Source organism: Apaloderma vittatum, unplaced genomic scaffold (assembly GCF_000703405.1).
Source record: "Apaloderma vittatum isolate BGI_N311 unplaced genomic scaffold, ASM70340v1 scaffold3624, whole genome shotgun sequence".
NCBI classification, from domain to species: Eukaryota; Metazoa; Chordata; class Aves; order Trogoniformes; family Trogonidae; genus Apaloderma; species Apaloderma vittatum.
In genome coordinates, this window is record NW_009714162.1 from 1 (window position 1) to 15,173 (window position 15,173).

At 44.1% G+C, this 15,173-nt stretch overlaps 2 protein-coding genes across 2 annotated transcripts; one reads left to right on the forward strand and one right to left on the reverse strand.

Annotated features, from left to right (window-relative positions):
- Positions 1-14: 14 nt before the first annotated feature.
- On the forward strand, positions 15-3,748 carry LOC104269884 (chromosome unknown open reading frame, human C19orf44; the record flags this gene model as incomplete). Its single annotated transcript, XM_009868631.1, has 7 exons — positions 15-608; positions 859-1,204; positions 1,736-1,809; positions 2,174-2,633; positions 2,898-2,993; positions 3,119-3,285; positions 3,662-3,748. Coding segments are annotated over 7 exons (1,824 nt in total), but the record flags the coding sequence as incomplete, so codon positions are not given.
- A 538-nt stretch (positions 3,749-4,286) lies between these two features.
- Positions 4,287-14,852, reverse strand: CHERP (calcium homeostasis endoplasmic reticulum protein). Its single transcript, XM_009868630.1, is given in 17 exon segments — positions 4,287-4,987; positions 5,914-6,099; positions 6,648-6,742; positions 7,169-7,285; positions 7,413-7,562; positions 7,855-7,941; positions 8,219-8,352; positions 9,189-9,427; positions 10,527-10,923; positions 11,335-11,513; positions 11,807-11,836; positions 11,839-12,016; positions 12,532-12,621; positions 12,973-13,084; positions 13,444-13,595; positions 13,814-13,951; positions 14,677-14,852. Coding segments are annotated over 17 exon segments (2,448 nt in total). The 5' UTR covers positions 14,836-14,852; the 3' UTR covers positions 4,287-4,982.
- Positions 14,853-15,173: the final 321 nt, after the last annotated feature.

A 15,173-nucleotide genomic window follows, 5' to 3' on the forward strand; every position in this document is an offset into this window, starting at 1 on the left:
GGCTCAGTGCCTTTCCTCGCCCCTATCGTGACCTCGGCGTGGTTGACGCACAGTTGGAGAAAACTGAGGGAGCACCCTTCTGCCGCAGCAGGTTCCTCAAGGTGCACAACGAAAATGTACCTGGCAGCCAGTGGTCTGGAGCGGTCCAGATGTCTGGAAGTGCCGCGCAGGCGTCGAGCAGCCACGTAGCAAAGAGTGCTCCGGTTAGTGCATCCCACGCGCGGTTGAGCTCTGCTTTGAGGAAGGTGGCACAGCTGGAAAGCAAAATCATGAATCGAAAAAAGCAGATGGAATTGCAAAACACTGACGTGAGCCAGAAGCTTTTGGATGAAGAGTTGTCATCTGCTTCCAGTCATGAACACAGTGCAAGAGGCAAGAGATATCTGAAGAGTCACGCTGCTGCCAGCGGAAGCAGGACCCTCGGTAATGCCGGCTCTAAGGAAGAGGAAAGCATCCGAGGCCCCAAACCCAATGTTACAGTTAAAGAGCAGCTTGGTTTGGATAGTGATGAAGAGGAAATGAGAGAACTGATGGGAAGTTCTTTGGAGTTTTCCAGTGGAAATAAGAATCGGAAGGTTGTTGTAAGTGATTCTAAAAGGGGTGGAAAGGTAAATACCAACTTTATTTGATTACATATTTTTATTTACACTTCTATGAAATTGTGTTAAATTGATAGGTCACTTCTTGTTTAGATAACACCTGAAGCTAAATTTTTATTTTGCGTTTGTGGCTTGCTCTTGATATGATTTAGCTTCAATTTACATTTTAAAATTGCTCTTTTTCACCCATTATAATTTTTTACTGATCCGCACATAATAAATGAAGTAACACGTAAATCTTTTCCATGTTCTTCAAAAGAGTAAGACTCCAGGAACACAGTCTTCATTTCATAAGGAAATTTCACCAACAGGGGTGCCCAAAACATCTTTTTGTAGCAAAGACTCAGAGAAAAATGTTTTTGGCAGAGTTAACTCACCAACACCTTCACCAGCCAGCAGAAACCCGTCAGTAGGACATAATACAAGATCTCAATCGCTGTCTTCTTCTGTGAGAGACAACACTATGAAGATCACTCTGCCTAGAACAGGCAACACCAAGCAAAGCCAAGCATCACTTGCAAGTGACAGAAGTGAAATAAAATCATTAGATGAGTTGTTTTCAAAAGCATCTGATGCAGAAGATTCAATCAGCAGCAGCTCACATGGTGAGTTTTCAAAAGTATTGACTCTGCAGGCTTGGCATGAATTGTACTGATAATCTACTGATAAACTTACTAATAAACCTGGGCAAATTTTGAAAGGATCCATTGGTGTAATTTTACATAAACCAAGGCTTTTTCAAAGGAATTACGTTGATCCATTTCTTTTTTCTAGTGTAGCACATTTGTCTTTTTCTTGGCTTTTGTTTTAATGGGTTCAGTTTAACGATGCTTCCCTGGGTGACAATTATGATGTCAAAACAATTACAACATTTAAAATAGCTTTCGGGTATCAGTGGGACCAGGGACTCATGGGTCCGAGTGAGAACAAGCGTAAATGAGGGGCAGCAAGAATCTCTTGAATTCGGGTTAGCAGATCCACCGACAGGTGAAGGAAGAAACTTCAGAGGAGCTGCTGCTAAGTTAAAGGTTTGGAGTGATTGACTGCTGTTCCTTTTTAGTATTACACTTTTCTTGCCTAAGGGAAAGTACTGTAATTCTCATGCAAATTCTCACGACTACATCCTTTGATTGCAGACTTCAGACTGAATATCCTGAGCCTTGATGATTTGGCACCAGATATCACCAGTGAGGCAGAATTAAAGCAGAAAGTAAGTAGAAATTCCCTACGAGCACCTATTTCCATTCTGTCTTTTTTTGGTGGTGGGTGGATGTTCTAAAATAAATCTTTCTATTCTGCTTGCAGGTTACCTGAGGTGGGCATGTCTCACTGGCTGTGAGGGTTAGATCAGGATGTTACAGTCTGCTGAAACCTGACCAAATTATTTTTTTTAGTGTCTGCGTTTCCTTACTACACAGCACAGTTTGCAAGGTGACAAAGAAGAGCAGCGTTTTTATTTCCTAATAAAGGAGAAGCTAACACTCAGTGATACGCTGCAGAAGAATAACAGACGTTATTCTAGGTTATATTTTGTTGATTCTCATGACATACAGCTGTTTGGTTTTTTTTTACAGGAGACGGATATTCAAATTACCCAAGATTCGAACAGAAATCCAAAAAAAGATGCATTCCTGGTGGAAAAAGACCCACCTTCTCATAAAATGACAAGCGCAGTAACTGGTGTGAATGATGTTTCTGAAGGGGATATTGAAAAACCTGTGACTGAAGGTGAAATCTCAGAGCATTTAAGTGGAGTTTCTGCAGATTTCCCTCAAGGCAAACAGGATTATCTGGATCATGATGACAAAACTCTCAATTCAGAATACTCTGAAGACTTTGAAAGGTCTTCATCTACAACAGACAGGGAATCTGCATCAAAAACCTCAGAAGAACGTTCTGAGAGCTGCACATATTCTAGAAAACACTCATTTGCCTCATCACCACCTTTGTTTACCAGAGGGCGGCGTGAGCGGGGACACAGAGTAACTGTCAAAGAAACCGCGGTTCAGACAGCGGATCCTCCCTGGGCAACGAGTAAGTTCACGAGACATTGCACTAGGGGAGTATTTTTACTCTGTCTAGAGTTAGAAGGATGCCTTCTCCAGTGGTACATGTTGTGGACACAGAAGAAAATGTCGCAGAACTATTTTAGCTGGGTTTCTTTTCTGGCCAACAAAACTCCTCATTAGGCTCCACAATGGTTCTGTGACAACTGCCGAAGAGACGGCTGAACCGGGTTCTAGCGCTAAACCCTCCCACCCTCCAACCCCAGTCATTCTCACTTTATCCTCTCCCCAGCAAACGCCTCCGCAGTGCTTGACCCACCTGTAGGGAACAGTTACGTCGATCCCGTGCCTATCGCCAGTCATGTCGTCAGCACGGATGCAGTAGAAGGTACTGAAAAACAATTTTCTTACTGTTTTACTGTATTTTATACATCTGACCCCTGCTTGCACTGTTTAGCCCTTACCATCAGATTGCAATGTATCCCTGAAGTATATCCTCTCCGTTCCTTGCAGCCCTGACAGCGTACAGCCCCTCGGTTCTTGTTTTGAACTCCATGCTCAAACAGCATTTGCTGCTGACTCAGCAGTTCGTAGAGAACATTCACCACCTTCACCTCTCCCTTGTGGCGTCACTGGAGAAGGAGAAGTTCCACTACCACACCCTGGAAGAGGCTAAAGAGGTATTTTACAACAGACTGGACAGCAGCCTAGACAGACCAAGCGTGTATTCCTTTCCAAATGCTTCTAGTAGGTGGAGCGTACAAATTTTCTCCACATATTATTCATTGAATAAATTACTTAATGAAAAAGAGTGCTACTGCAACACTTCTCCCTGTATTAACAACACATCAGCAAAAAAAGACTTACTGGAGGCCATAGTTTTGAAAGAAGCAGCTTTCTGCTGTAGCATTTACCTGTCCCCAAACACACAAGTATTAGCTTCCGTTGCTAGTGTAGAAACGTGCAGCTATCTTGACATGAAGATTTACTATTTATTAAATACTAGAAAGTATTTAGCTACATACTAAGTTTGTCTATTAACTTTTTTTTTGGCAGTACATCAAGAATCACAAATCCCCACCTCTAACACTTGAGCAAGCACGTGAAGAAATTCGGAAAGCACAGGAGGAAAAACTGCTTTGACTCTTCAAATTTTAAGTAAATTTTACATTTACAGATCAAGCTGGAACAAGAAACCTTTGCAAATTGCACAGCTACAGTTACAAGCTCAGTGCTGGAACACTTTATACTAGCTGCTATGTATCTTATTATTATGTAATCTATTTTCCTATATTTGTATTTTTTCTAACGTACACGCTAGAGGCAGAGGCAAGAACCTTCAGCCAGGCTGTGTTAGTGTCCTGCAAAGCAGCAACCAAGAAAACCCTTCTCTCTCAAGGGAGCATGTCGGTCATCACAGGACGCACATTTATCATGTAAACTGCGTGAGCTGTGAGCACGGTAGAAATCAGTCTGTCCTACAGCACCCAGGAATAGGACCATGCTGGAAAAAGACCTTTAGTGCCATATTTAAATACTGTCTTTTGTATAATTAACCTCATCAAGATTGCTACAACACCAAACATACGCAAAGTTACGATCAATCCACTCCAGGGAAGGCTGACAGCCAATGCACGGGAACCCACGGACTCTGAAATATGAGCCACCACTTTGTTAAAAAAAAAAAAGTGTTTATTGGAAGGCAAAACAATAAAATTCACGAGTCGATAACATACAGGTGGTGTATGCTGATTCACAGACAGTTACAGTTCCACAACTACAGTAGATCTAGAACAAACTGATATTTCACCATATTAACTGAATGATTTTAAGAGGGTTTCTGCTATACAAACAACTGCCTGGAAGAGTTACCACCGCGCAGACCTCTGGAGTGGAAGTGCAGTGTAAGGGCCCAACCTCTTTAGCTGGTGGTCTCTGGAAACAGTTACAAAAGGTGTTTGGTTGTTTGTCTTTCTCATTTAGATTAAAGGAAGTTTCCAAGAACGGTTCATTGTCAGAAACCTGCAGAGGCAGAGAAAACTGATTCTCTTCTATTGAACTAATTAGCTTTTATTAAAGGGTATATACAAAAATATAAAAAGCTTAAAGAATGTCTTCCGTTACAAAGCATCAAACATCCCTTGAAGCGCGTGAAAAGCTACAACAGTGAACCCTCGTGTTGGGAGCAGAGTTGGGACTGCAGCGGCTGGTGTGTAAGGGCGTTAAGTTGGAGGGTAGGTTCTAACAAGCTCGCACAGTGCTCATAGGTCACCTGTACTGGAACTAGACGCTTCATTCCCCATTTAGACATTAGGATACACTGCTCAGCATCAGTCTGACTTGATCCCAAGGCAGCACCCCTCCACTTCAAATAGAATTAACCTTTTAAGAGAAATAAACATACATTATGGAACTAGAGAACAAAAACCGGTATCAGGTAACGTCTGTATTCCACAGGAATGAACGAATGAATGAAGGAGTGAATGAATCGCAATCCTGCACCAGGGACAACTGGACTGGGGTTTAATTCTAGTATCAAATGGGTAACCAATTAAAAAATTTTGCAAAATAAATGGAAATTCTTTAAACTCGCTAGACATGTCATGGTAACGACTGGCCTTTGTTTAAACACTAAATGACAAGTGTTGAAGTACATGTCATAGCTTTCCATTTTTCACCATAGTTTTAAAAGTAACTCATTTGTCACTTCCTCCAGACTTTAATCCGGATTTATACAAGTTTAATGTTTTGTAGAAGATGCAAGACATCTTTCTTCAGAGAGTCTTATTCGGGTGGTGGAGGGTCTTGCGTTTCACGCTTCACTGAAACAATAGGGAAAAGAGTGCTTACACATCCCGCGGTTAGCTAGGCTGGCTGAAAGGTTTCGGGGAACTAGGGCTCCATTAATCAGGAATTTTTCCTTCTGGGCTTTATTTGAAGCCATTTCATTACACAGATCTACTGCAGCCAGAGGCAGAAGTGACTTGTCATTGAGCACGCCAATTCTTTTCCTTTCAGTCACGGGCAAGTGTAGTTGTTGGATGTAACACAGACTCTCTGCAAAAATCCAAGATTTGGGTAATTGTCTTCACCTCTTAAGAAGCACCTCCACTTTTTCTGAACCCTTCCTGCACTCCAGTGGATTTAGGCCACGTTCTGGCTTTGGCAGAACACAGCACTAACTGCAGGAAACTCGGACTTGGGCAGGGCCAAACAGGATCGATTTGGGTTTACGAACTACAGTAAACAGGACAAAATCATTACCAACTCTGCACAGATTTTTAAATTGCTTAGAAACGCTCACTTACATTCGTCTCTGGCCTTCATGCGTGCGATAAACGAGTAACTCTTATTTCTTCGGTAGTTTTCGTAAGGGTCATCTAATGCAACTCCCACTCCTTTATATTGATCCCATTTGTCTCGGATATCTCCTCCTTTAATCGGATCCTGAATTCCTTGTTCCTTGGCTCCCAATCCTCCAGATCCGCTCCATCCTGCCCAAAGGACACAACATTGCTATCCTGTAGCTATTTTTTATTTTTTTTTACTACCAGGATTCTGCAGACGGACAAGCACAGGCCTTTTGGAAATCAACCACAGTGAGTGTGGATTTAACACAGAAGGACTAACAGGCAGCCTGAATCACCATGAGCTGCCCCATTTATTTCAAAAGCATTAATATGCAGTTTCAGAGAGCTGACAAACATCAGCACTACTCCTAAAAACCTTCAGGAGGGAACGGGAAAGACGGCACAAGCCCAGTCTGTCCAGCCAACCCCATGGATCTACACCCCAGGGAGATGGAAAACCTCAGAAAGTTCTGTCTGATGCCAAACTCCTGTCCCCATCTTCCACATCCTTCCCAGAAACAACCACCGCCACTGCGCCACGGTCTACGTGCCTGGATCTCCGAATATCCTTACACTGACCTTGGAATACCGAGGGATAATTACTTATGAACATGCATTAAGTAATTGTATCCAAGCGTTTGGCGCCTGATTTTCTCTCCTGGCTTGTACAAGATTCCAGAAGAACTTCTTACCCATTTTCACTAGCATTTGATGGCCTTTATTTTCTTCTCCAAGTCTTGATTCTGGTATAGGAGGCCCAGAACTGGAGCCCAAACCAGCAGAAGAACTAAGGGGACAGAAAGAACCAGTTAAGAACAAGTGATACTGTTCTGACACAAAGTTGTTTACATTCTGTTAAACATTAACACACAATATAATCTCATCCATTCTACTAAGCTATTCTTTCACAAAACTACAGATTATGGAGTTAAAAAGATGTGAAAACCATCCTGCTTTCTCGGAAGCTGCACAAAGCTTTCGCAGTCGCAGCGTTTTGTTAAAACCAAGAGCCACTGCAACAGAGCAACGTTCTCTCTATAGGTCCCTATAGCATAGAAATCCTTTCTCAATCTGCTTTCTTGTCTTCTTTTCTGCTATTTGTTGTAACGCTTATTACAGCCAGCTGACAAGAAAGCACCCTTCCTTGCTGGGACTTTTGCAAACAACTCAGGTAAAAAGGGGGGAAAAAAAACAAACCAAAACAAAAGCTTACGGAGGAGTGGGGCTGCGAGACCGGGATCGGCGCCGCCTTCCTGGGGAGTAAGATTTCGATCTTGATCGCGACCGTGATCGTGAGCGGCTGTGAGAGGAGCGCGACCTGCTCCGGCTTCTGGAAAGGGACAGCTCATGAGACACACAAGTTGCCAGAACAACACTCAGGGATCCTTGCTCAGCCCCCGGGGTTGGTTTCTTCCCACCTCCCACCAGTTCCCAGGATTCATCCCCTTGCACTCTACCTGGACTGAGAGCGTGAATAGGATCGTGATCGAGAGCAAGAGCGAGATCGTGACCTCGAATAGGAGCCAGAAGACTTTGAAGATCGCGAATTGGACCGGGAGGATGAGCGCCCTCGGCTTTTAGACCGACTGCGAGAGCGAGAAGGCCCGCTGCACGTACAGAAACAGAGAAACTCCAGTGACTCCCGAGAAAAGCACAAGTCAAATATACTTCTAATCAGATTCAAATTACACATGAGCACTGTTTCTGCAGACAATCCATGAAAACTTAAGTGTGGCAAAAACTATTTTCTGCAGATTAAAGAAATTCCAGCGAGCTGAAACTCAGTTATTCCATCAACATGTTGCTGAAGAGACTTTCCCTCTGCATTTAGCCCAAGGATTTCCTAGCACCTTCCAAAGGGGCAGCATGCATCAGAAGGCAGCAGACAAGATCACTCACCTGTTTCTCTTCTCCTGACCTTTCCTCCGCCTCGCTCTCATTTTAGCTCTGAAGAACTCGTACAGTCCGTTCTGCTCCCAGCCTTCACTGGAATAAATCAACCACACACAGAACCAACATCTGTCAAACTCTACTTTGATGGAGACGTTCAGGATTTCCGCCAGGTTTTGTAGGGAACAAAGGGCCTGGGGAAAAAGGTCTCACGAATCCCAGCGTAAGATCAAACAGCGCCATTTAACATACAGGGGGACTCATTTCAGCATTAGAAGGACCAAGACACAGGCGAAGGAAGAAGCACTTTGTGGTTCAAGACAGCTTCGCAGGGCATTTTCCTTACCGTATCATCAGCTGTACCTACTCTTACCTGTTTCTAGGCCTGTCGTGAGATGGTGGACTGTAAAATGCCTCAACCGCAGCCAGGAGTCTCTCACTGGGGGGCATTGGGGGTGGAAGACGTATATCTTTAGGATCTAAAGGTTTATACTCGTGATCTTCAAGCTGCCAGAGACAAAACAAATTACATTTGCATCGCGTGCCATGGGATGGCGACCTAAAGATAGATTTAACTGTGTAGGGACCTCACATTTCACTGTTGGATAAAAAAATGGCCCAGCAATAAGGATTCTGCGGATAACCCAAAGCTTCCTCGTGTCACCACTACCATTTGGATGCCTGTGAGAAAAGCCAGCATGCCCCAGGCTACAGCATTAACCGGATCACCAGGCAGATAAGATGCAGATCTCATCGATCCACCTTTGTGGTAACAGCGCCTGGATGGAAGCCTGGCTGAGAGTGACACAAAGTTAACGATGGAACAGCTGTATTTGTTCACAGAATACATAAATGCATACACCCCTGAAGATGCTGATGCAGATGGATTGCCTGTTCTCTCTCGTTCTTTGCACATATAACATTGGTGACGCGAAACACCGTTCTAAGAAAGAATTCTGAGTATCAAAAGCTAATACCCAGTGACCACATCAGAACCGCAAGGTCCCTCAGCCCATCTGAAAATCAGAGAATCACAGCAAAAAAAAAAAAATCACTGGACACTCTGTTTTCTAACAACAGGGGTAAGATTTTCAAGAGTAAATAAAACTTTCACGTTTATGAGATTAAGTGACTTTCCCAGGACAAAACACTTGAAAATTTTACCATTTTCACTACCTTCTCCTCCCGGCCCCTGCCCTTGTACACCCACCAACAACCTTGGCTAATGGTTGCTGGATGGAAAGATTTAACATGGACATCTGTCATTTCAAACTACCCCTATTATTGACTGTGGGATTTTGATCTTTTAATCTTAGTGGTCAGGGCCCACTGCAAGCACTTACTTTTACAAGAGGAGCCATCAGTCCAGCGGGAAGATCAAAGTAGGGAACGTTTGGCACCAGACTGGGATCGTCGTGGTTCATGTGAGGGGGCCCTTGTCGCCGCATGTGAGGAGGTTGCCCGTTAAATCCATGCGGGGGAGGCCCAAAATCAGGGTGCTGCGGCCCTCCCCAGGGAGGATGCTCGCTGATTCCCGGGTGAGGCAATCGGTGGCCGGGGTGATGATGAGGAGGTCCGATTTCTGCAGAGTGGGAGGGTTAAAACGTTTTATTTTGTTACAAAGGCAGGCAAGCAGAGATGTACTCCATTAGCACGTTCATCCTAAAACAACAATCTTGGCACTCGGAGCCTTGCAGATCCAGAAAAGCAACAGAACTGGAGCGCTAGAGGCTGCCTACAGGTCCACATTCACGAATATTTTGCAACTCATCTCCCTTTCTGGCCATAGCAACTGCTCTCAAGACCACAGGTAAGTCTAACCCTAAGCTGCTGCTCACTTTGGGACGTACTGTGGTCAAAAAAACCCGCAAGAAAGGTGGGCTCAGAACAGCAGGTTTCAGATGCAGCTGGGCAGCTGCTGATGGGATCCGTTTCTGAAGCCTGAATACACAATCACAGCTTAGTGTGGATCCGTAACTAGTTCTGTCTCTACACCGAATCACCACGTATAAAGAAATAAATAGGGCAGGAATTAACTCACATGAGTAGGTGACAAGAAAATACTTTGTTTAAAGAGGGATTTCACGAAGAGGTAGAGATAATATCCTGTTAAAATAGAGAAGTGAATGACATCCATCCAGTCACTGATGGACAAACCCTTTGCCACGAACGCCAGGACGCGCTGCTAAACTCATTGCGCTACACTGAGAAAAACGCAAGACTGAAAATCAACGTCTTCTGCAGCAGGTCCAACAGCTTTTCCAGGAAAAGCTGCTATAGCCACTGCCCAGTCTTCAGCCAGAGCTACCTGACTCGTCCTCATCAGACCTTGAGCATTGTCATTGCTTTACTGCTTCCCTAAATCTAGCCCTCTGTTTTAGAGCCTCTCCTTCCAACAATGTTACATGAAACAACAGATGTTTTGGATCACCACTACAAACCAAAACAGAACATCTTTTTCTGAGCTTAAACTTTAAACCCCCCAGGACAAGAAAAGCTGCTCTTCTCTCTTGCTGCTCAAAAATTCTGCTGAGTTGTTAGCAGTAGCTCCCCAAGCCCCCAAACTCAACATTTCTCAGGAAAACCACAGCAGCCCACCAAGAATAAGCACCCCAAAGCACTAAATAATTTTATAATGGCAATCACAACATAAGAAAAACCTGGCCTGGTACACACTTTACCTTGAGGAAAATCCCCCTGGGGGTAATCAAACCGATGAGGATAAGGAGGCCTTTCAAAGGGATGGCGAGGTGGAAAATCATCCTGCATGAAGCGAGGTGGAAAGCGGTTGAAATTATGTGGATGCGGGGGCTGGTTGAATTGGGGATGTTGCTGATGTGGAGGAAATGGGCCTCTGAAGTGAGGTGGCCGCTGCATTCGAAATGGAGGTTCCCTTTGACCCCCACCCCATGGAGGTTGTTCATGCTGGTTGTTCCACGGGGCTTCAAACTGGTTGTTCCAAGAAGGATCGGGCTGGTTGTTCCAAGGCGTCTCTCGCTGGTTGTTCCAGCCTTGATCTCTCTGTTCATTCCACATTCCTTCATGGTTGTTGTTCCACGGAGGACAATGAGGTGGTCCCTAGTGGTGAGGAAAAGAAGCCTGGTCATTAGGCTACAAAAATAAAAGAATGCAATAAAAAAAACAACCTAATTTCTTTCAAGTCTGCACAAGCAAAAGAACTTTCCGAATATAAGGCCTGAACAATGCAGGTTCAGAGAAAAGACAGTAAAGGAACAAACTCTTGGCTGAACGGAACAGAAGTACCCAGTACAGTACATCTTGTTTTTCTTGTTCACGGGGAAAGCATCATGGTTGACAAACTGAAATACAATTTACACACTGCCCTTAACCAGGCTCAGGCTGAGGAAGCCTGGCACTCCAATCCGGATTTCTAACTTTCACAGCCTGTGACCACATTTCCACAACCAAGACAGCGATTCCGAACCTCCAACCTCCCTCTACACCTTGTTTCAGATGCACGTTTCTCACCTGTTGTTGACCCCACGGTGCGACAGGGTGAGGTTGGTCAAACCAGGGCGGTTTATTTGGAGGGATCTGATCATGAGACCCAGGGCCACGTGGTCCACCAGAGGCAGGATCCTGCACTCCGGACCCTGTTGCATCATACTCTGTAGAACCAGCTAGAGGCAGCTGGGATTTACCATCATCTGAAACAAAGCAGAGACTAACATAAGCATCCAGGCCACACATACAACAGGCTCCATCTGAGTTTTGTTGGACGTGTAAACATTCTGCAGAAATCTATTACTGGGAAAGAGAATTTCTGATCCATTTAACACTTCTCTCTTTGGTTCTTTTTACGTTCAAGCATCAGACTGCACCAGCTGCGAGCTTTCAAGTCGGCACAGCACAGCGCCTCACTGCTAATAAAAGGAGCAGAAAGATCTTGCAACGTTGCCATCCACCGATTCCCACCTGGGTCCCCACAACAGGCCAGTACCTGCTTGTGTAACTGGAGCCGATGGCGGGGCTGAGGTGGGGGCGTCGACTTCACCTCGTTCTCTAGCGGCGGGATTTGTAGCTGCTGCTGTTGTTGCTGCGTTAAACTGTTCACAAACTCCTCGTGTTGAGTTTTCAGGTTCTGTATCTGCTGTTGGAAGGCTACTTGTACAGGCTGTACTACTGTTGCATATTCGGTGATCAAATTTGCCTGATAAAATGAGATAAATTAAGAACAACAAGTTAACAGTGTACTTAAACCAGTTACTCTATCTGCTCATTCACAATCTCCTACATTGCCCTCCCCTCCCTCCCAAGAAATGCATGAGGACGCAGGATAACCTGCTGGCAGAAGAACCTGTGAAGATTTCTAAAACATTCTCTGCAGGCTAGAATCCACGGTCTATATGAATGTCCAGCTCTCAAATACAGCCAAGATCAGCAGCATTCATTTTTAATGTAAAATTAATGACACGCTGTCGAATTACATACATGACTGCAACAGTTACAAATACAAAGAGATGTCCCGGGATTGTATCAGATTATTAAATGTTTGCAATAATAAGGTTACGTTTTACATTATTCTCATAGTCCTTTATAAGCAACTGCAAGAGGGAGGGAGAGGGGAACGAATATCTACCTTTCAAAACAGGAAAACATTTACTGAATTTGTTTTCAAAATATTTCCATACATAAGAAACGTGTTATTTTGCTTTTGTGGCTAACCTGGTACTGGCCAAGTCCAAGAGCCGGGCTCTGCAACTGCTGAATAATTGACTCATCAAAGTACCCATTCTTCTCCCACAATTGAAGAAGCTGCATAAATTCAAGAGCGAAAGGTTTTTAGAAATGACAAACGATAAAAGAAAGACTGAGGAACGGCATTTTTATGTCTCTAGTTTTGTCAGAAGGACTAGGATTTCAGCAGTTATATTTGAACCACCAAAGATTCAGACACATTCATCCCTATGGTAACTTTTAAATAAAGCCCAGGTGCTTTTAACTTCTAGTTTAAATGTGAATTAAAGCACATCCTGTAATAGACTTTATGAAGACAGTCACACTAGAAAAATCTCAGTGGTCCTCTTCCGTCCTCGTCTTTGTGAATTTGCCTAGCACCAACCTAACGAAGCCAAGCACACAGATAAACCAAAACCAGATACTCACTCTGGCAATTTTCTGTTGCTTATCCTCCTCCACTGCTAGAAAACTGGTGCAATAAATAGGCACAACCACCTTCTGCAGAGCAGCCAAGAGATCTCGTGCTTGCTTCCGCTGGCTTCAGAAAAGGAATGGGAAGAGAAGAGTTACGGCCTTTCACCGGAACACTAAGAACACTGGAATATTCAATTCACCCCAACTTCCACTCTACTAAAAGTAACGGATTCATAAAATAGAGAGTTCCCTCCTTTACATTTTTACTGTGAAGTCTCATCTGGAGAAAAAAAAAAAGCAAACCACAAAGTAGGTAGAAGCTGAATTTGATTATCAGAGCACTCAATCTTTGTGCCAGCTATGGACATCTTAAGGCAGCTGTAAAAATAATACATTAAAAAGTGACTAATCAAACTAACAACGCATCTAGAGGAGAAAGACCTCACCAAGACATCAAACTGAAACCCACAATTTAATTCTTACCAGTGATGCAATACATCATTGATTAAGTAGATGAGATGTAACCGAAGCTCAAAGTGGGCTCCTTCTGCCGTTATCCGATTTCGCAGGTGCCCAGCCATCAGCTCACAGTGTGCCGGAGATTTTGCGTTACTAAACATCCAGTTCTTCCCAGCCTTCGAAAAGCAAATTTAAAATGTTTTAAGTTAGTCTAATCATATGGACTTCCTAGAGCTCCGAAATAACTGCAAGAAGGGATGCTTGCAAGTAACGGCTATTACGTCATCGACCACATAACACAACGATAAAGCTGCTGTTTACAGACAACCTCAAAATTCAGATTGTATTTAATCCACAACAGCACCAAATAACTGCTCAGATCAGGATCACTTACTGAGATTGCATCTTTTGTACAAGTGTCAATTATGGGCTGCAACAAGTTGTCAAATTCATTCATATCTAACTGGGTTTCCTCCAAAACTTTCTGCATTTGTTGCTCAATCGCAAGGGCTACTGCTGATGTGACTTGTTCCTGAAAACAAGAAGAAAAAAACAATACAAGAATTATATTACAACTGAGGTTCTTCTGAAGAATTAAGCTACTGTATTCTCCATCCTCTTAACCGTAAGTATCTATTGCTTTTACAAGCAACGTGACCACATATGTTTCAGTTATTTGTTTTTGAGAAGAAAAAAAAATCTTCTCATTCTTCAGCACAAATCCAGTGAATTTCCACCTCTAAAAATCACTCCATCATGAAAAAAAAATAATTGCAGGAAGCTCCTAAATGTACCAAACATAATCTAGGCATACTGCCTTCCTCGAGAAACTCTTCAGTTTGGTTTCCAGTAGCTTTATCAGCAAAAACATCGCCTGCAAAAATCACTGAGCTCAAAGTACACAGTTCCCTTCAACCCCTGCTCAGAATCCAGCTGAGAATACAACAGGCTGGAATATCTTGCCATTCCCACCAACCTGCAGCGTTAAACAAAGACTGAAGCAGTCACAATTTATTCCACTCTGCAAACCAAGACCGTTTTTTTTGTACGGCAAACACTGTTTTAATCAAAGATCAATCTCGCTAGTGCATCAGCTATACCTGTTCCAAGATGACGGCAGCTGCCACAGAACAAAGATAAGGAAAGTAACCCCCCCTCCGCTAGTCAGAAGGAAGCCTTCCTCTCCCCCTTCGCTCCTGACATCTACAGCTACTGGCAGGCCAGGATAAACCCAGCAAGTGTTCATCTTGAACCAACCTGTCTCATGGCAAGGAGATGCTGCTCCTGCTGCTGCAAGTTCCACTGACTCTGCTGGATAAGTTCCTCCACGGAAGGAGTGCCCTGAGGAGCTGGGATCGGTGCAGCCGGTGGGAGAGATGGTTGTGGCAGCGGCTGGATCTGTGCAGTAGCTTCCATATCTTGACTTTGCTTGCACAACACTATCAGACAAAGTAAACTTTTAAGGTAAGCCTCAATGAGAAACGTGCTACCAGCAGCCCACATGTGAAAACGGCACTGGTTCCAATAGACCCTCGCTCTTTGCACAACTTTTGCTTAACACCAAAGAAAAATCGTGCAGACAGGGGTGGGTGGTGCAGGAGTGTCAGCAACTCCCCGTGCACTTGGAGAGGAAGGACTCCATCCAACACAAGACCAGCCCCCAGTGCTGCTGCGCTGGACCACCCTATTACTTGAGGGTCCTCCAGGTGCTGAGCTCCGTCTCACCGCACTGCCTGACCCCGCCGTGCAGCCCA